General features: G+C 46.0%; 1 protein-coding gene across 1 annotated transcript in view; it reads right to left on the bottom strand.

Moving 5' to 3' along the window:
- The window catches only part of MYL1 (myosin light chain 1), a 39,695-nt gene extending 21,830 nt beyond the window's left edge, over positions 1 to 17,865 (bottom strand). The window contains exon 1 of the mRNA XM_077319336.1: positions 17,564 to 17,865. Within this exon, the coding sequence (XP_077175451.1) occupies positions 17,564 to 17,689 (126 nt within the window). The 5' untranslated portion in view covers positions 17,690 to 17,865. The remainder of the gene's footprint in view (positions 1 to 17,563) is intronic.
- Between the last annotated feature and the right edge of the window lie 3,934 nt (positions 17,866 to 21,799).

The following is a 21,799-nucleotide window of genomic DNA, read 5'->3' as shown; positions in this document are numbered from 1 at the left end:
CTTGTGTTCGACCACATTATATGCAGCTGACAGATCTAAAAGCAGGAAGATAACTGAATTGCCCCAGTCCCACTCGCGGTAGATATCATCTGTCAGAGCAACCAGCACAGTCTCCACCCCATGGCCTGGAGGGAAGCCAGACTGGTATGGATCCAGGACTGAAGTTTCCTCCAAAAATGTCAGGAGCTGGTCCACGGCAGCCCTCTCAGCCACCTCTTCCAGGAACACAAGATGCTAAACTGGGCCGGTAGCTGGCGGGGTCCTGCAGATTCAGTGATGATTTTTTTCAAAAGGGGACTAACCACTGCCACCTTTAGTCCTTCAGGGAACTCACCCGATGTTAGGGACAGATTAACAATCTTCCTCAAAGGGCCTCCTATACATCGACTGCCCAATTTGAGCAACCAAGACAGACAGGGATGCAGGGAACAAGTGGTCTCCTCCACTGAGCCCAGCAATTTGTCCACTTCAGTTAAAGAGAGGCATCTGAAGTAGGGTTGGGCGCTTCGGACGCCGAAGTGGCCAACCTTAATCTGAAGCCGTCAAACATTATCTCCTGCAACGGCCACGGAGCTCCCAGCTCACATTCTGTATCAATTGTGTCAGAAAGGTCCAGATGGAGCTACAAGAATTTGTCTGCAAAAAAGCTTGCTAATGCCTCCGCCCTCAAGTCCAATTTACTGCTATTTTAGTGCCCTTCCTTGAGAACAGTAAGAGATCTAACTACTTTAAATAATTGTGCCGGGCAAAAGCTAGCAGGGGAAAATGGGCAGGGGAAAGTGGCATAGTAGGAAACGCTACGGACATTTTAAACAGCACACCACAGCAATTTGGAAGCGCAACGGAGTGCTAGAAAATGGAAGGAACCTGTTTCCTTGAAATGGAGCTCAGCCACACTTGTTAACCCGATGCAAATGGGTTTGTATGAACAAATAAATTCTGCTAGCAGCCAGTTAGTAAAACAGCTCTGTTTGAAATGACAGGGAAAGATCCTTTAGCAGCCAGCTACTAAACGAAGGCATATTGAAAATTGTGAAGTCACATTCCATGAATGCATAAGCAAGTCTGCCAATGGTGTTACCACCAACCACTGCTACAAGGAGAGTTAAACCCTTGTTCATGGACAGGAATGGGGGAGACACCAAACCACTTTATTATCTCCACTATAACTCTGTTATCTACTGGGCCAGTGGGGAGGGCTTACCTAGTCTTACTTCATAATATGAATCCAGGGGCATTTCTGCATGTGCAAAATGTAACTGAACAGCCTCCAAATGTTGGCGGCATATTTAAGCCCCTCCCCATGGCATCACCGACATCCTGAGGCTGTTAAGTAGCTGGGTCGCGATTTCACCATTTTTAAAGCGTGATACGATAAATCCCCAAAACTGGATTTACTACCCTAAATCACATGAACCTGCATTATCCAAGGTGAAATAAAATATTCTCTAAAGTGTCCACGGTCTTCTTGGGATCAGGCAGGCAAAGCACAGCACCGTTTCTGTTTTCTGGAGGTGGGAAATGAGCTGGAAAGGGTGATCTAGCAGCTTTCTACTGATCATTCAGCCATGTGTGCACTTCGTTTTTAAGCCTCCCAGTAGCACAAAATGTCTTTTTGGGCTTCAACTACCTGTTCAGCCTTCTCACAAATGGGGCAGGCAAAAACAGTCCCTTTTGCATCTTCTGGAAGTGGGAATTGGGGGGTGATTTTCCAATCCTACGAGGGATCTGAGCAACTTGTTTTTAAACCTACCATTAACTTAAAATCTCTTCTTGGGCTCCAGGGACAATGTACAGCATTTCAGAAATCCACCCAGACAGAAATAAAGTGCACAAACAAAAACAAACAAACAAACAAAAACCCAGAATCCCCCTCCCGAAAGGGGGGAGGATACTGACGTTTCTCCATAGCAACATGGTAGTGTTGATTTTATTAAAGATGTATATATGTTGTGGCATTACCACATAGCAATGCAGAAGTGCCTTTAAAAAATTTTCGGGTCTGTGAGTGGGGGGAGAAAGTTTCAGTCCACGAGAGAACTGTTATACTGTGATTGGTGGCTTGCTGTGATTGACAAGCCAAGGAGAAGAGAGAGAAGTTCGCTTTGCTATCCCTTGCAGCCTCGTCAGGAGGCAAAGAGCCGTGACGGGACAGAGGGAAAATGTGGGAGGGGTCTCCCCATGAGGAGGGCTGCAAACGCAAGATTTACTATCCCACATTTGCCAGCAGGAAGCCACTCGCATTTCCCCCCCTCCATGCAGAAATTCCCCAGGTTATCACCTGAAGTCTACAGAAAACTATGAGCTACCTTCATCTTAAAATTCAGGGTGTTTTTATTTCATCAGCATAGAGGATTCTAAAAAGTTGTTCTGTGGGTTTTTTTCCAAATGGCAAACATCATCGGTAAAATTAGAAGGAAAATTCTGCCCCTCTCAAAATCTTAATATGTTAGGATGCAGAAGTGTCCAAATTACTGCATTAACCCAAATTTGAATTCAGACTAGTTGTCTCGGCCAGATTTTTGCTCAGAAGTGAGTTTGCTCACTGAGTTCAATGAGACTTATTTCCAAGTGAGTATGTTCCATGGAAACGGTTGAAGCTTACATTCAGACTGATTCCACACAAGGAATTTCCCCCTGGACAGCCTCCCATTGCTGTTGGGGTTTAGTGCTGCTTCCACGTCAGCAGAAATCTGAGGCTATGCAGGGGTTAACATGAGGTTAGCCAAATCCACCAAAACTGGATTTACCACTTCTTGTCGTGCTTTACATCAGGGAGCAATCAGGGGCAAGCCTATGTGGAGGGAGAAACGCACAACAGTCTCTGCAGTGTTTTGCCCATCCTTGCACCTGCCCTCCTCTGTCCATGTCCTGCCTTAGATTTTTTTTAATGGCATGGTCCACGTTGCTGTGGGACCGCATAGCAGCATTCTCTAAGCAAAACAAAAAAAAAGTTCTGTTCATTGTCCTCAGCGGTTTTGTGATCGGGCATCCCCATTTGCTTTTTCTGGTGTTTGGGTTTTAACAGAAAAAGAGGTGTGTGTGTGTGTGTGTGTGTGTGATGAAGCAGCCCTCTCCCGATCAGCTGGGTGTCCATGCTCTTTGTTTTTAAGCCTTACTGTTCATGCACAATAACTCATCAGAGTCCAGTTACTATGTCTAGCCTCTCACAAATCTACCCAAACATAAATAGAGCCCATAGCACCAAGAATCCCTAAAAGAGGAGGCAATGCTTTTTTGTTGTGGTGTTATCGCATAGCAATGCGGAAGTGCCCTTAAAAAAATTTAATTTCAGGGCTTAGGGGGATGGAAGTTTGAGTTCCCAAAACAACTGCAGTGCTGGGATTGGTGGTTTACAGTGATTGACAAGCTGAAGAGTGAGGGGAGAAGTTTGCTTTGTTTTCTCTTGTCACCTTGTCAGGAGGCAAAAAGCTGCAACGAGGCAGAAGGAAAATGTAGGAGAGGTCTCCCCCTCAGGAAGCTTGCAAAAACACAGCTTCCAACTGTGCATTTGCAAGCAGGAGGTGGCATGAGTTTAACACCTCTGTGCAGAATGGGTCTCAGTGAAGTGTGCATAGGATGCCAGTCGAAACTAATTCTATTTCAGGGGCCATAGACTGAGTCTCTTGTAATCTGCCAGTTTTCCTTAAGCACATCTTATTATAAAATATTTTTGACTAACATTTTCTGACCAATGAAGGAATACATTTGAGTATCCCACCCTACTTCTTAAATATCTCCAGGCCCGACTCAGTTCTCAAGGACTGCAAGGCAATCCTTGAAACCTAATTCATTTTTTACAGACAAAGCGTTTTGCATACTGAGGATGTCCCCTGCATACAGAACAACCCCAGCCTGGGCAAATTAGCCTCATTCTGCTGCCCTTGTGATTGGCTCATGGGCCAGTCATGTGACTGTTAGTTGTGGTGATGTCATTTCCATCCTTCTGAGAACCATCGACATGCTAAGGCTGCCAAACTCTCACAGAATTGCAGCTGATCTCCAAACGCCGAATCCCTGCCCCTGAAGGAAACAGCTCCTTTGACGGGTGGACACTGTGGCCTTGCACCTCGCCAAGCCTGGGGCTGGATTAAATTGTAACTCCATAGTCCCAGCAAGCGACATAGCTCGATCCAGCTGCAACAGTAAATAGCCCCAGACGATGCAGCAACCTAAGTAGTGAAGGCCAGTTTTATACTGAATGCAACATTTCCACAGATGGCTTTTTCTTAAGCTTAGAAGAGAACCCACAAGCCTTTCGAAACTAGTTCTGAGGCCGCAAGTTATAAAAAACAATGAAGGAGCCTTCAAAGGAAGCGACAAGGATCACACTGGTCTGAGCTGCCCCCCAGTGGACGAGCCGAGGCATTAACAGGATTTGAGCGCCTGCCATTTAGTACTTAAAACAAGGGGAGGCATTCTGAACCCTGATGTTGCTCCAGTGTGTATGCAGGGCAAAATTGAAATATGGTCCCTTCAAGGAAGAGGCTGCGTCTCCTGCCCTTTGACATGCCTTTTTGGTCTCTCTCTCTCTCTCTCTCTCTCTCTCTCTCTGTCCCAATTCAAAACCTGGCTTCTTCCATTACGTGAGCAGACAGGTTTCAACTTCACCCTTGGCAGGAACATGCAGCTCGCCTGCTGAAGTGATGACAGGGCTCCTGCCGGCATGTGCGGGCGGGCGGGCAGTTGCCCTGCCGGTCCCCAGCCTCAAAAAGGTTGGGGACCACTGCCCTAGGTGACTTTGGCCCATCACAAACTCTCAGCCTTGCCTACTAGAAAATGGAGGAGGATGTACTAAGCCCCTCTGAGTCCTAGCCAAGGGGGACAAAGTAGGATACGCTCCACCACCTCCAACAGATTCCCAGCCCCAGAGAAGCACACTGGACCTCTTGGTTCTGGCCCCCACCTGGTGGAACAAGCTACCTGAGGAGATCAGAGCTCTGCCCGAACTTTCACAATTCTGGAGGGCCTACAAAAGGGAGCTCCTCCACCAGGCATTTGCTTGAGGCCGACTGACTCGGAACATCTGGCCCCCCCCCCAGATGCTCCTCCATGGCTGAACGACTCCATCTCCCAGTGTTGCCGTTATTAATGTTGTGCTATGAACTGTTACTTGATAGATTCTGTTATGATGTTCTATTGAAAGCTGTATGTTATAGATTGTTATAATGTTCCATGTAAATGTATACAATGTTCCGTGTAAACCGCCCAGAGCTGCAAAGAATGGGCGGTATAAAAATCCAAATAAAATAAAATAAATGGGTAAAGATGCCCTTGTAATAGTTAGGTCATTTCTGCACAGAGGCGTTTAATGCGAGTGGCTTCCTGCTGGCTAATGCAGGATGGTAAACCTTGCGTTTTCATCCCCCCACATGGGGAAACCCCTCCCATGTTTTCCCTCTGCCCCATCATGGCTTTTTGCCTCCAGATAAGGCTGCAATGGAAAACAAGCCGAACTTCTCCCTCCACTCCTTGGCTTGTCAATTACAGCAAGCCACCAATCACAGCACAGAAGTTCTCTCATGGACTGAAACTTTCCCTCCCCGCCCCAGAATTGATTTTCTTTTAAAAGGCACTTTTGCACTGCTATGCGGTAATGCCATAATACAGATGCATCTTTAATAAAAACAACACTGCCCCGTTTTTATGGAGAAATGCCAGAACAATATAGTATTCCCCACCCCCTTTTGGAATTCTAGGGGTTTATTTGCAGTTAATTTCTGTCTAGGTGGATTTCTGAGATGGTGAACATTGTCCCTGGGTCCCAAGAAGACATTTGGTGCTTATGGTTGGCTGTAAATCAAGCTGCTGAGACCCCTGTAAGGGAGGAGGCACCCAGATCACTCACTCTCCCCCTTTCCCAGCTCATTTCCCACCTCTAGAAAACAAAAACAGGGCTGTGTTTTGCCTGCCTGATCCTAAAAAGACTGTAGACACTTTAAAGAAGTTTTTATTTCACCTTGGATAATGTAGGTTTGTAGTTGCGGTGCAACATGGACCACACCATTAAAAAAAATTATTCAAAGCAGGAAATGGAGGGAGAGGGCAGGAGGCGGGACAATGCTGCAGAGACTATTGAACATTTCCCCCTCCATGTGGTCTTATCCCTGGTTGCTCACTAGTTGCTCAACAGTAGATTGTGCAGTTTAGGGTGGTAAATCAAGTTTCCTGAATTCCTGAAATTGTGATTTAAAAATGGCCAAATCATAACCTGGCTACTGGGCAGCCTTGGGATGCAGGCAACATCATGTGGAGAGGGTTCTACATGCCACCAGCATGTGAAGGCTGTCCAGGAGCATTTTCCTCATGCGGAAATGGCCTTACATTCTCATGGAATCTGTCTCTTGTCCACTTGGGTCTTTTATTGATCTGGCTTCCCTTGGGCAGGATGTGGAGTGTCAGCATTGCTCAGACAGGTATTTTGGGGTGGCTGTTTATTCCAAAGAAAAGTGGTCCAGCATTTTCTTGAAACCAGGGGTAATAAACTTTAATCCTGCTAATGACAGATAAAAAGAGGGTTGGCAAGGGAGCTTAGCGCTGGCATGGAGGAAGGAGATGATAGCTGTTTTTATCCCTCTGCAACATCCATGATCGAGTCCATGGTGACACTACCTTTTCTCCGCAATATCAAGGAGTGGCTATAACTCACTACTTCCTCCCCCTCCTGCACAACTTCAATGCTGATGTAGCGAAGCAGTCTGTCGCTGATTTATCTGGTGTCAGTTCAAAGACTGCCAGGTTCCTGGTTGCCATTCCCTCACAAAACTTATTTTTGCCCTCACTTTGGGATCTGTTTTAAAGTGACTGTGCTACAAAGTCCATACTTATCTCAGCAGAGATTTGACTCTTGGATTTACTTTTCTCATTCTCTGTGAGGCTCCTGCCTCGCCCCACCCCCCGATCCTGCAAGAAAAGAAAGATAAAAAAGCAGCCTCATGCTCCACTTGTCCCTCCCCCGGCTTGCTCTGGCTGTCAAAAGGCAGGAAATAAAGCACTCTCCAGCCTTGTGCTCCTTAGATGCTGGCTGGAGCTTCACCTGAAATGCTCCCACCCCCCAAATCAAGGCCGAAAATTGGGATAATGCAAATGGAGAAGGGTGACGTGTTTAAAACTGGAAAACAGAAAGGCTATAGATATGGGTTCAAATTGACCAGAATTCAGCAAGATTTACAGTAGGGGAAAAAAGTGAGTGCAGATTCTTCCATGGAGAACTATTTTAGCTAGTTTGCTACAGAAAGGTTCCTCATCCCTGTCAGGATTTTCTGTCAATGCATCTTACCTGATTACCTCCTCTCCTTATAACCCCTTGCAAGATCCGTTCAGCGACAGCCTGTTTGAGTGGTCATCGTAACAATTCTTGAAGAAGACATTCAAGCTGATGCACACACTTATTTGAACAATGGCATGCACAGATACAGTCATCGCTCTATAACAGCATGATGCAGTATATCTTTTCGGGTACTGTGCACTAGCCGCTACATTATTTTTTTTAAATATGAAGTTGTGCAAATCGTCCACAGAATACCACCATTGTGGGCATTGTAACCTTGAACCACAGTCCTGGGTCTCCCAAGAGTGCTTTGCCATTGGTTGTTGCAGGAAGTGCCACGTAGGGTGATCCTTGGTGACATAGCATGCATTCATGCAAATCCATGCCTTTATGCACCTCTCTGTTTGTTCTCAGCCTGAGAGCTGTAGCAATCTGACCCTATTTTACCTCCATGGGACTGTGGCCTCAGTGCTCCTTCGCAGCCACCACTGAGGAATGCATGTTCTAAGCCGGGGGTCTAAGCCCTAATGTGGCCTCTGTGAGTACCCTGGCACCTGCTGGCACCCTGCCTGGCCCCCACCAAGTGTTTTCAGAAAGAGGCTAGGGCCAGGTAAGGCTTTTGCTTGGCACAGCTTCTGATTGGCTGTGCCCGGCAGGGCTTCTGATGGGCTGGGCATCTTAACAATATTATTCTGGCAGGACAAGGATCTTCACAACGTGACTGAAGGAAAGCTGTGAGTATAAAAATAATCCCTTAAAGCTTTAAAACAATATTCTAACTTTAAAAGGCATCCTGTTCAACATTCTGAAACATTGACGATTTACAGTGACTTTATACAGCCTCTGACTTTTTAACGTTTTGTGGTTCGCTCCGCCTCCTGGAGCAGCCATTTTGTGGAAGGATTTACCCCCAAGCAGCAGCCATTTTGTTGGTGCATTCACCATCCTGTGTCAAAATTCAGAGGTGCCCACAACCTCAGAAAGGTAGGGGACCTCTTTCCTCTATTATTTTTGGCTGTCTAAGCTGGCTGCCGTATTTTTCCCCTTCCTTCAACTATGCGAGAGAACAGAAAGAAGAAGTGAGGCCCACATCCATTTTCCGGGCTCCTCGCAGGAAGGATGAACAATAATCTTTTAAAGAAAGAAAAAAAACTGGGGAAAAAAGGTTCCCCCCCCTCTTCCTCTCTCTCCTTTACTGTTCTGCTTAGAAATATTGGGTATCAGCCTAAAGAGACAATCTTTGGTCCTACTATATCAAGAAACCTCCCAATAACCCCCCACCCCACCCTTGTTGATCCCTGCCATTGCTCAGGGGGCAGATAGTGGCAAATGCTTTCGGAAATTGTTGCCTCGTTGGCGTAACTTCATTTCAAGGGCGGACTCAGAAATGGCATCACAGTGCCCAAGGATTCTGAAAGAATAAATCTACTAGAAGTATGTATGGAATTTACTCTCGTATCTTAGACAAATCTGCATTAGACATGGAGGGAGGAATACAAACATTATTAATCACTATCAATGGGAAGTGTTGAAAATTCAAGTGCAAGGGGGGGATAATTAGGCCACACTGCATTTTTATTTAGTTATTTATTATATTTATATACCACCCTCCCCTGAGGTTCAGGGAGGTTCTACATCTACTGAGTCCTTGTGCATATCAATTTGAAAAACACGCATAAGACAAGCAATGGTCGTTTACAGCCACAAGGGCAGGGGTAGTCAAACTGCGGCCCTCCAGATGTCCATGGACTACAATTCCCAGAAGCCCCTGCCAGCGAATGCAGCCTGGAATGGTGCCACTGGTGTGGAATTGCCCTCAGCCTCTCCTCCCTCACAGGGTGTCTGTTGTGGGGAGAGGAAAGGGAAGGCGACTGTAAGCCGCTCTGAGACTCCTTCGGGTAGAGAAAAGCGGCATAGAAGAACCAACTCTTTCTTTCTTTCTTTCTTCTTTCTTTCTTCTTTCTTTCTTTCTTTCTTTCTTTCTTTCTTTCTTTCTTTCTTTCTTTCTTTCTTTCTTTCTTTCTTCCTTCCTTCCTTCCTTCTTTTCCTTCCTTCCTTCCTTCCTTCCTTCCTTCCCTGCCTGCCTGCCTGCCTGCCTGCCTGCCTGCCTGCCTGCCTGCCTGCCTGCCTGCCTTCCTTCCTTCCTTCCTTCCTTCCTTCCTTCCTTCCTTCCTTCCTTCCTTCCTTTCTTTCTTTCTTTCTTTCTTTCTTTCTTTCTTTCTTTCTTTCTTTCTTTCTTTCTTTCTTTCTTTCTTTTCTTTCTTTCTTTCTTTCTTTCTTTCTTTCTTCTTTCTTTCTTTCTTTCTTTCTTTCCTGCCTGCCTGCCTGCCTGCCTGCCTGCCTGCCTGCCTGCCTGCCTGCCTGCCTGCCTGCCTGCCTGCCTGTCTGTCTGTCTGTCTGTCTGTCTATCTATCTATCTATCTATCTATCTATCTATCTATCTATCTATCTATCTATCTATCTATCTATCTATCTATCTATCTATCTATCTCCATTCCTGGCCAGGCCAGTCATAGTCCAAGAAATAAAGTGTGTTTTCTGTTTGGTGCTTTCACACATACTAAATAGCACCATTTCAACCCACTTCAGCAACTTACAAGTGGATTTGGCCATTTCACACAGTAATATCCAGTTGCAAAGTGCATGGGAAGTGGATTGGAATTGTGTTATTTTGTGCATGTTGAAGCATCCTTCATCTCGTCAGTCGTTCTTGCCTTTAAAGGTAGAAGGTTCTCTTTCTCTGTCTCCATCTGGGATGCACAGAGAGAGAGAGAGAGAAAAAAAAGAACCTTTCCAAGGCAATTGGTACAATAAATTTTATGTATCAATAATTGTTTAAGGACCAACCATCTAGATATACTCCGTTTCCACAATTTTTCTTCAGTGGTTGATACCTTATGCTCTTATCAAACAATTTTTATATATAAATAGGCCACCGGCTCTGTAAAGTATTGTGGGGAATGTCCGTCAAATGTATTGTACCAATTGCCTAGGAAAGGTTTTTTTTCCCCCTTCTCTGTACATGTTTTGAACCTTTCTTCCTTTTTCGTATTGTCATTTCATCTGGGATGCAGCAGCAAAGGCCACTGGACCAAAAGAGTTCAAAGAGAGCCAGCTTGGGGGGTGGGGGATGGTCAAGAATGGTGGCCTCAAATCTGACAAGCTGGGTTCGATTCCCCACTCCTCAACCACATGCAGCCACCTGGGTGACCTGGGACCACTCACAGTCCTATTGGAGCTGTTCTCACAGGGCAGTTCTGTCAGAATTCCCTCAGCCCCACTTACCTCACAAGGGTGTCTGCTGTGGAGCGATGAAAGGAAGGTGACTGCAGTGCTCTGAGACTCCTTCAGGCAGTGAAAAGCAGGGTATAAAAACCAACTCTTCTTCTAAGCGTCAGAAGCGTTTTGCTCAAGGATTCTGCAGAAATGTTAGATTCCGCTAAATCCTAGAGTGGTATGATATCACTTCCGGGTTCACCCTAGACATGACGTCACTTTGGCAACGTGATGGCACCCCCTATGTCCCAACCTCTCCATTCTCTTGCTGGGTGCCAGCCACGGCCAGCTGCCCACCCTCCTGCTCCAACCCTTGTGCTTCGACCATATTTGAGCTTAATTGGAGAGCTCTGCTGCCGCCAATCCAGCCCCTAATCTCCTTTCTGTGCAATGGAAGAACAAGAACAGTTTGCTGCATAGCTGAACTCGGCTAAAGTTTCTTCCCTCCCCCCCCCCCCCACCTTTTCCATGGTCTCCCAAGAAATGCCTAAGAAAGAGAGTCAGAGGAACATTCCAGGCCTCTGTGTGTGTGTGTGTGTGTGTGTGTGTGTATGTGTATGTGTGTGTGGGGGCATGTGTGTATCTCAAACTCAAGCAGCTGTCAAAGTAATTAAAGGCCACAGAATGAGGTTGACAGGAGGGCAGAGTTAAATTGGTCCTCTCTAACCATGTGGCAGATGATATCCAAGATGTGTGTGAAATACACATTCCTCACATTCTGCAAACCAATCGCATTAGCGATGGAGGAGCTGTGCAAGGGGTGGGGAGGGGGTAGAACGGCATTGATTCCTTCTCTGATCCCAAATACAGGGCAACCTGGCAGCAACCTCAAGGGAAGATGTGGGCATTGGACACTTGGGACCCAGCAACATTCATTGAACCCAAACCAAGGGGGCAAGCCAAGGCTTCAAAATAAATGGTTCTCAATGGCTGTTGACAAACTACTAACTTGCATCAGGACAGCTCAAAGAGCTCGGCTGATTTGTTGGATTAGTATGTGAAACGAATACCTCCTATGACTTTTGTCTCAATATGCTTTTCTAAAGTCAGGTGCCACATACTGGTCCTGGGGTCTCTTGACCACCAGCTCTTATCAGACTCCTGCACAACGACCCTGCCAGTTGGAATCCCTTCCACTTGACCAAGAAAGAGAAACTGAGGCAGCACCACAGGGGCTGGCCTGGAGACATCCAGGGGGTTTATGGTGGAAAATATACATCTATTGGCATCTGGAATTTTAGCTGCTAGGATTGCAGGTAAGCACACCTTAAGTAAGATCTGGGCCAATTTCCGTGGCTTAGGACTGACCCCCGTGGGCCTTTTATCATATGCTATCTTTCATCATTCAACAGCATGTTGCAGAAAGTATGAACTCACCTCAGCTGAAACATGCTGGCACCAGTTTAGAGATCTCCATGTGTAGTAGTGCACACGTATCTCTCTGCAGAATACCAGAGTGCTGCTACCGGTACAGATGCCAGGAAAGAATTAGAGAAGGCCTGGGGTACCATCATGCCACTCAGAATTGCCAGAAGTGATGGTTTTCCCCCAGACATCATGTGATGTTGTCACCCCAACAGCAATTTTTTGGATGCATTTTTCTCCCACCTTTGTTCGGAGACAGTTGCAAATGTGGGCACAAACCAGATTTTTATGCTTCATGGTTTGTGGCTGAACCATCAACTGATATAAACCTTCATGAATCAAACTGGTTCATATGTGCTTGTGATATCTGCTTTCTGCTCCTTGCCACTTTTTATGGTGAGGAGAAGGCAGTGGTTTAAATGGCTCCCAACCATTTAAACTCCTGCTTTCTGCTCACCATGGAAAGCCACCTCCCAGCCATTTAAACCAAACAGCTGTTTGGCAGTTTGCTGCTCAGATGTTTTTCATGAAGAACAGAAAGTAGATGTTTAAAGAGTTCTTCATAAAAAACAGTTAATCAGCAGACTGCCACACAGCTGTTTGGTTTAAATGGCTGGGAGGTGGCTTTCCATGGGGAGCAGAAAGCTAGGATTTAAAAATATTAGAGTTATTTAACCCCCTGTTTTGTATATTCACACACATTCAGGTATTTTTTGCTGTGCAGGTTCCTTATCATCTTCACCAACCATTCCTCTCTTGTGTTGAATTTTATTTTTAAGCACAGGATAATTTTGCTACCATTGTCGTATACAAAAACAAAGTCCTATGACTTTTTTCCTGGCTGTTTGTCCATTAGTCCCTAAAGGAATGGCATTTTAAATGGCCAAATTCAGGAGTCAACATCCCCAGGTCAGATCTGTGGTTGTCTAAGTCCAGTTTGGCCTGGAAGTTCCCTTTTTCTCCTGTGACCTCTTAGAATCCTAGAACCATAGATTTGGAAGGGGCCCTACAGGCCACCTAATCCACCCCCCTGCTCAAGGCAGGATCAGCCTGAAGCATCCAGGATAAATAACTGTCCAGCCACTGCTTGAAGATTGCCAGTCCACTGCTGAACTACTCTGGCTGTGAAGATTTCTCCGCAGGTATCTAGCCCTGAGCCAATGGAGCTGGATGGACAATGATTGTTTCTCACCTCTCCACATACTCAAATCAAGTCCTCCAAAGGACTTGCTGGAGATCTGGGCTTTCAGGGTTGTCTGATATGTGGTTGTGACTTAAGAGAAGAAGAACAATGCTTTAAAATACAGGATGTCTGTTTTGAAGAGATTGTTCTTAATTCTGCCCATTAGCCCCCTGACCCGCTTATCAGTCTTTGTGAACTGCTTGTAGGATCTATTAATTGCTTCTTACCCAGCCCATTTATCTATATCAAGGGATCCCACTGGGGTTCCTGTAATGACCATGACACATGGCAGCACCGGTCTTAGTGCCCACCTCATGTTTGGAGAAATAGGTGGGGCCCAGTGGAGGCCTCTCCCAGCAGGACTTCCAATGGGCCACTGGAGATCGAAGTGCTGCACAGATACAATGCTGTTTGGGTGACAGGGGCCAGCACAAGGTTGAGTTTATTCTCTCTCTGCTTTTTTCCATATATTTCTTCTCCAGTGCACTTGAGCCTCCTGTATGTGTGACCCCACTTCCCAAAGCAGCCATTTTGTGGTGGACCTCCACATCCCACAGCAGCCATTTTGGGATTGTGCCTTGTGCCAGAATTCCAAAGCTGCCCATGGGCTGAAAAAGATTTGATCTGTCTTATTGAGCCCCTCATTCCTCTTTATGAGCAGAAGGTACACAGGCATGGAGGAAGCCTTTGGGATTCCTGCCCATGACAGAGATGTTCTTCTGCCATCTCTTAGCTCTTAGGGCAACTCAGAGGAATCTTGACAGAGGTCTCTGATCAAGTCCCTGGCAGTTCACTACCATGCCACTTGATGGAGGAGGGGGCTTGACAGAACAGACTGAGCTCTTGCTGCCCACCTGTCCCATTTACCATACTGGCAACCCTGGCAGAGAAAAATAATTTCATCTGTGACAAAGTGGCGGATTTCAGAATCAGGGGCTCACAAATGGTGGTTTACACATGAGAGGAAATATCTGTTCCTCTGAACTTTCCCTCAATGATTGGAGAGCCCTTCTGAAGGAAACTTGTGGGCCAACGCAAGATGAGCCACAGTTTTTACATGTTAGATGCAAGTCCTGCACTGGAGACACCAACAAGGTTTGGGAGTTAGAAGTTGTTGAGAGACAAAACTTCCCCTGGTTCAGTTCTACCACCTCTGATGGATCCCTGGTTTCTCAGATAAAGGTGTTTTCCAGCCCTGCTGAATAAAGATCCTATTACTGAGCTCAAAACAGTGAGAGATGCAAAATTCATTCATTACTTCAGAATAGATCAAGAGGGGAAGTAGTAGGAGAAAAGGGCCAGAGTCCAGGAGCAACTGAAAGACTAACGTTTGTGGAGCTTTCACAAGTCACAGCTCACTTCTTCAGATATCAGAGCAGTTACTGTTCACTTCTTCAAATACCTGCCGCTCTCCCCTTGCCACGAATTTTGTAAGTCTTTGAGTTGTTCCAGGACTCTGACTCTTTTCTGCTGCTCTCGTGGGGGTATTTCAGGTGCCCCAGAGTTAGCGCCTTCTGGCCCTAGGGGAAAAGTCTCCACAACATATTTAGAGTCCACGCTGAGCATCTTACTTACAAAAATGTCCTCAGAAATGCGAAGGACTCCAGGGCTGGCATTTTATTCATGGACGGGGATCTTGGACCTGAACTCAAGATTCTCCACATTAATCCTTAGAATGGCAACCATCCCTGTAGGTGACCTTGACCAAATAAAGCCACACTTATGAGGATAAGAATACCCCTCTACCTCACTGGGGGATTGTAAGGTAAAGCTGCCTCAGACGTGAGAGAACAGGGCCATATAAGTAACGGCTGAGTGGAAGAAACACAGAGGAACGTTGTAGGAGGTGAAAAGCTAGAAGTTAGCAGTTTGGGCTCTAGGCCTGAGTAGAACAACTGCCAGTGATGCAAATAAACTGCTTTAACTTGGCTTTATTGAAGACCATGTCCCTCGCCCTTCATTGTGCAGGCCTATGTGCAATTACTCCAAGCTAAATACCTCTTTACTCAATAAGGCTTCCTCCTGAGTAAGTCTGTACAGGACTGCAGCCCTGACAGTGGCACCACAGCGTGGCACACTGAAATAGAACAAAAAATCTCTTAGAACCTTAAAGATTCATGTTTATTTTGATACGAGCTTTGGTGCATCCCAGCCAAGTTGGCTCTACTTATCTGACAAAGTGGGCCCATGGGAGCTCATCTCAAAATAAATATTATTAGTCTTCAAGGAGTCACAAGCGTTCGGTCTGTTCTTGAGAGAGAATGTCAGCAAAACGCCTCAAACCCTTGTAAAGGACTATCTAGATCCTAGAACAGAACTTGAGTCCTGCGGCACCTTTAAGAGCAACCTGGTTTAAGTTTGAGTGTAAGGTTTTGAGCACACTTCGTCAGATACACTGAATCTAGAATTAAACTTTGTCGGTCTTCAAGGTGCCACTGGAGTCAATGTTGCTTGAGTTTGCCCACCTGAAGCTATAGACATGCTAGGTATTGTCTGACAACCCAATATATTACAAACATCCATTTCAATAATTCAGTGAAAACAAAAACAGAGTCCAATAGCATCTTTAAGACCAACAAAGATTTATTCAAGGCTCACGCCCTGAATAAATCTTTGTTGGTCTTAAAAATACTATTGGACTCTGTTTTTGTTGTGCTACTTCAGACCAGCACAACTGGACCCACTGGAATCTAATAATTCAGTGAGTTCCTCCTTGCCTATCCCAGTCAAATTAAAAAGATTTTCCCTCCTGTTCAAATTAACTGACTACAGATGAGGATGGTATCTCTCATGACAGCTCTTCCTAAGCCCTAACCAAGGCGAGTTTCAAGACGAAAGTCTAAAGCAAGGGTAGTCAAACCGCGGCCCTCCAGATGTCCGTGGACTACAATTCCCAGGAGCCCCTGCCAGCGAATGCTGGCAGGGGCTCCTGGGAATTGTAGTCCACGGACATCTGGAGGGCCGCAGTTTGACTACTCCTGGTCTAAAGAGGGTCACATTGGGTTGCGGTGGGTTGAAATCACAGCATTTCATTTTTCCAGCGGTGAATATCCCACCCAGTCTATTATGTCAAGATAAATTCGTTCAAGGCACTAGAGTTGAACATCCTATTTTCTCCTAATGAATCCAGTCCATGCAGCCAACTAACAGACGCAAAGTACTTTCGCCAGAAATCCAACTTGTCATCTTCTTATTGAATTACGGCATCCAGTCTAATTACTGGACCACAAGACGCTGTCAGAGAAAACCTCCTTGGAGTGTAGGAGCATTTTTCTTTTTTTTTTAAGAAAAGAAAGAATTTCCCCTTTCACCGATGCTGCTGTTTCTCAGAGGGGCCCAAATCTACCGCCCTCCCGGTGAGATTTCACTCTGCCTCCCTCCACTGTGCCTAGTTTTACAAATGAAAATATATCAGAGCAGCTTGTGTTGGCAAAACAGCTCCCGACTGCACAGAATTCACCAGCAGCAGGCTCTTGTGATGCAGCCAAGGGTCGATTAGAATCCTTTCCTCCTTTGCACTATCCCCCCCTTCCCCGACTCTCCATATTAGGTTGGATTTCTTAGGTGGAGTCCTAAATTGGTACTTTGATCAATTAAACTGCTTGGAAGGTGGGGGAATGGCACTCTCATTAGAGACAGATGCTTGGGTGATCTCTCCTGCTGGGTCTGTCTCCCCCCCCCACCCCCCAAATCAGGGGCAGAGCCCTTCTTTTCAAATGGCACTAAGGGCAAAATGCTCAACACACCTGACAGCCATGCACCACACAGGTTACTTTTGGGAAGTCCAAAAGGGAAAACACTCCAAAGCTCTTTCTTATTAGTCAGGAAGCTCCATTTTCCCCAACAACCTGCAAGCCACAAGCCACCAAGATGAAAAGCTGCAGTCACAGAAACCCCTGCTCTGCTTTTCTCTTCTGATCTGGGAGTCCGTCATCCTCCAGTTTGAAAACGGAGGAGACACGGGAAAGCATCGGGAATTTCTTTGGTTTAGACAATAAGCGAAGAGATCTATCCCAAATGACTGGCACTTTACGTGTCATGAAATTCAGAACGAAATTGGCAAATTGCTCTCTGCTTTAAAAAGAGAGCTGAGTTCGTTCTTTCTTTTTTTAAGTATTGCATTTGATTCATCCCCAAATCCGATCATGCACAGACTGAATTGAGAGGACAATAATCCAATCCCAATTAAAATAGGCTAAATATCAGATTCCCCCCCTAAAAACTGGAAGCTTTGTACAGGGGCCGGGCCCAGCTGTCCCCCCCCCCCTTGCTGTGCCCATCAGGTCTGGAAGTGTTCCACATTTCCAGAGATTCCAGCACATTCTTTTCTAGCTCAGTTTTCAGGAATGCCCTCAAACCAGAAACAAGCTCAGCCGAATGCGTTCTTCTGCGCTCAAAGGCAGAGGCGTTGCTGTGTTTCTCAGCCTGAGGGAGGGTTTTCCGGTGACTGCACAAGTTCATCCCTTTACCTTGATGCTGGAGAGGTCAATAGGTGGGTCTTTGGGCTTTGCCGGTGCTTCTGGAGCCGGTGCCGGTGCCGGTGCCGGTGCAGCTGCGGCAGGTGCGGCTTTCTTAGCGTCCTTCTTTGGTGCCATCTTAAGGAGTTAAAGTTAAAACCCTTGGCCAGAGATTCCGGGATGAGGAGCCGGGAGTGCTCAAGAAGACCCGTGCCTGGGAGGTGGACTCAGGGTCTTAAGCACCATAAGGGCATATATATATATATATTTCACTTAGTGCCTCATACAATCCGGACACTTGCGGCTGGATTGGACAGTTTGCCGGCGGAGGGGTATGTCATTCCCAGCCAGGCTATAAATGGAATCTCAGGGGCCCCGAGGACCGTCATTCAAGGGGACTTTTTTTAAAGGCCCCCTGTGCATTTTTGTCATGGGGGAGGAGGAGGAGGAGGAGGAGGGGGTGGGTGGGATGCAACAACGCACGGAGGGGGACTGCCAGTGTCATTCGATGCAAAATTGGCAGGCTGCGTTTTTCTTGGAAGAAGTACAGTTCTGTTATAAATCTTGCTTCCCATGCCTGGGTGTTGTTAGGGAGGGGATTAAATTTCCAGATGGAATTTCGACTTTCAGGGTTGGGAAAGGATCACCGCTTTCCATCCACCTGCTTCTCCCTCCCACTTCTCCCCATGACGTGACCCCACCCCTCCCTTTCTCCTCCCCCCGTTTCCTTCCTTTGCAAGAAGAAAGTGTTGATCCAGCAAGGGGGGGAGTTTAAAAATAAGAACAGACGTATATGGATAAGCCCAACCTTGCTGTTTGCCACCACGTCTCTCTCTCTCTCTCTCTCTCTTTCCCTAGTCCAAGATTCTCAGGTCTGTTTTTATTCTTCCTGGGATCCCCAACAAGCACTGTCCTAAAGCTAACGAGCTCTTCCTTTAACCTAATTTCATGTCTTGCTGGCTGTCCTATCAAGTCCTATTCATAAAGAAGACTGATATTTTCCCTCTGCAACTTCCCTGTGCTTCTGAGAGCAAACCGGGAGCGTTTGTCTTCCTCGTCTCGGATTCCACCTCTAGTTCTCCTTTCTCCACTTCCGGCCTTCTCCCTTCTCTCCCAGACACATCTCAGGCTGTGACTCTCACCCTCTCAAGCACTTCCTTTCTTGCCTCCACTCAAGGGGATCTGCAGAAGTAGGAAACAATGCCGAAAAGACTGATGGAATGCAAACAGCAAAACATACCATGAAACTGGATCACACAAAGAGGCAATAAAAGCAGTACAATAAGGAAAGAGGAAGTCTAAGGAGACAAGTGGCTTCCTTTCTTCTCTTTTTGTAGGTAAACTACAATCTGATCCCCTTAATTTGGAAGAAAGCTGCCCCGTGGACTATGCCATTTCACTCCACCTGGTGAAGTGCTAACTGCTAAATCCAGGGGATTTCCCCCTTCTGACGTCACTCAAACCTTTGCTTGACAAATTGGAATAGATTTAATGTCTTCCATAACAGCTTGGCCTTGTGAACAAAGCCTTTTAGTTGAGTCTGGCTCTTGATGATCCCATGGCTCAACTGTCACCACGATTTCCGATCTTGTACCGCTTCTTTTAGTTGTGAAATGTCCTGGCCGGTGTCCATTTTGATCTTGTCTAACCACCATGTTCTTTGTTGGCCTGGTTTCTTTTTTACCACTGACCAATCCTAGCATAATTGCTCTCGCCGTTGAGTTGGATCACATGATATGGCCAAAGTAACTGAGCCGGAGTTTCATGATTTTGCCCACCAGTGATAGATCAGGCTTTGTGCCCTGCAGTAGTTCCCTGGTTGTGACTTTTGCTGTCCATGGAACCTGCAGAAGCCTTCTCCAACTCCAGGGTTCATTTTAGTCAATTCTCCTCTTGTCTGATTTAAATGGACCAGGGTCCCTTTAAACGCTTTAGAGAGCCAAAAAATGCAGCTTTCCCAAATCAAGCTGTGCCTGAATCCAAACAATTTCCACACAGAGTTCCAAATTGCACTTTGTGTCCTGCCCACAATTGTGGGATAGGAAATGGCGCTATTTCTCCCCTCCACACTCTGCCGCTGCATCCTGCCTTTCCCCCTCCTCACTAGTGGCGAAAAAGGCACAAGAGAAAGCAACGCACTTTTTAACTCACTGCTTCTCAGCCTGTAAATCAATGGGGGCAGCCAATCGGAGGTTTGTGTCCAAAGTTTCTCCAAGCTCATAAGATGCTTCCCTGCAAGGTGGCAGCTTGGGTGGTGAGGCCTTGCAGGGAAGCACCTTCTGCTGGTGAGCATGTGTGTGTTTGTGTGTGCATGCGGGGGAGCTGGCATGGTGGCCCAGGCAGCAACGCCCCACTTCAGAAGTGCTTGGGGAGAAAGAGGGCAGGAGCAAGGCTTAAAAAAAAGAAGAAGCCCCAAATGGATATTGACATACATAACTCCCTGCATGTGGAAATTTGTGCAGCAGGGATCGGCTGGACCTTTCTCTTTGGTAAGCTAATTTTGCGGGCATGGAGAGGCTTTTCTACCATTTTCTGAGTAGCTGGTTGCTCACTGGTGGCTCGTGCATTTTAGGATGGTAAATCTACTTTCTTGGATTTACTGCATTGCAATTAAATAATGGTGAAATTGCAAGCCGCCTACTGGAGGGGGCTGAATATGCCGCCAACATTCGGAGGCTATCCTGCTACATTTTGCATGTGCGGAAATGGCCACAGTGCTGAAACTGGATTTTGGGGGATTTGAGAGATGCCAGAATTGACTGTATTTAAAAAATTTTTTTTTTATTAAGCATTAACAAAACCAGAACAAATTAATTCACTTAGTAACAAAACATAAATGAGAATACATACATAACAAACCCAGCAGAAGATGTTACATTAATCCAGTAAACTAGACTTCTCCCCTAACCCAATCAAGCGGAGAAATAAAGCTCATTTGTGTGGCACTACATTATTCTCAGAGCCTACTGCTACCTTGCTGATTTTTACAGATTTTTGCACAGTCTGGGAATTGCTTTTTAATATAAATCCAAAACAATGACCATTGTCCCTGGTATTTGCTAAGATCTTGATCCATTAATACCGCTGACAATTTTGCAACTTCAAAATTATTTTTACACACCCCTCGTAGCAACCCTGGACTTCTGTGGTTGTCTCCCATCTAAGCACTATCCCTACTTAGCTTCTGAGATTGGATGAGGCTGGGCTAGTCTAGAACTACTACAAGAACTTCATCCATAAAACAAACGTAGTTCCAAAAAATGAATATATATCTAGTCACAATACCTTCCTTGCCAAAGGCTCCTACCAGAGAGCCACCAGAAAGCACCAATGAAACTTCTTCTCACTACATTTAAAAAACAAAACTGCATGGCCGCAGTCCACAAGTACCCCAAGATCTTATTTGCATGCCCTGCTACCCAGAAGTGTACCTTCCATCTAGTATTCATGCGTCTCATTTTTGTGAGCCAGATGTAGAGCTCAGCACTTCTTATTGAATTGCATCTAGTTCTCATTTGCTCACTTTTCCAGCATACTCCGGTCTTGTTGAACTCTGTCATCTGGGGTGTACACTACTCCTCCCAATTTGGTGTCATCTGCAAATTTAATAAGTAGTCCTCCACCCCTTCATCCAGATAAGTGATAAGAAAAGTGTCAAGTCCTGTGACATCCCACTGTTCAACTCCCTCAAATCTGATGAAATACTATTGACAACTACTCATTGTGTGTGGGTTTCTAGCCACCTAATCATCCAAATATCCACATGCAACCAGCTGGGTGACCTTGGGCTCACCACAGCGCTGATAAAGCTGTTCTGACCAAGCAGTAACATCAGGGCTCTCTCAGCTTCACCCACCTCACAGGGTGTCTGTTGTGGGCAGAGGAAAGGGAAGGCAACTGTAAGCCACTTTGAGACTCCTTCGGGTAGAGAAAAGCGGCATATAAGAACCAACTCTTCTTCTTGTTCTTCTTCTTGTTCTTCTTCTTCAGTAATACCAGGGCTCTCTCAGCCTAAAGAGGATGGACAAAGGTTCTACAAACTCTCCAGAAAGTTGTTTGCGAACTGTTGGGTGCACACTATCCAGCCCAGGGGATTTGAACTCATCCATCGCAGCCAGGTATCTCTCAATAACCTTTTTCTCCATGTCAACCTGCTACTGAGACACCATACCTTGCATATTACGTTCCATAGGTACGTTCATATTCTCCCCAGGAAAAGAGGCAAAATAGGTACTGAGCCTTTCTGCT

This window comes from Paroedura picta, chromosome 2, assembly GCF_049243985.1.
Source record: "Paroedura picta isolate Pp20150507F chromosome 2, Ppicta_v3.0, whole genome shotgun sequence".
NCBI classification, from domain to species: domain Eukaryota; kingdom Metazoa; phylum Chordata; class Lepidosauria; order Squamata; family Gekkonidae; genus Paroedura; species Paroedura picta.
This window is presented reverse-complemented; position numbering and strand designations above follow the sequence as displayed.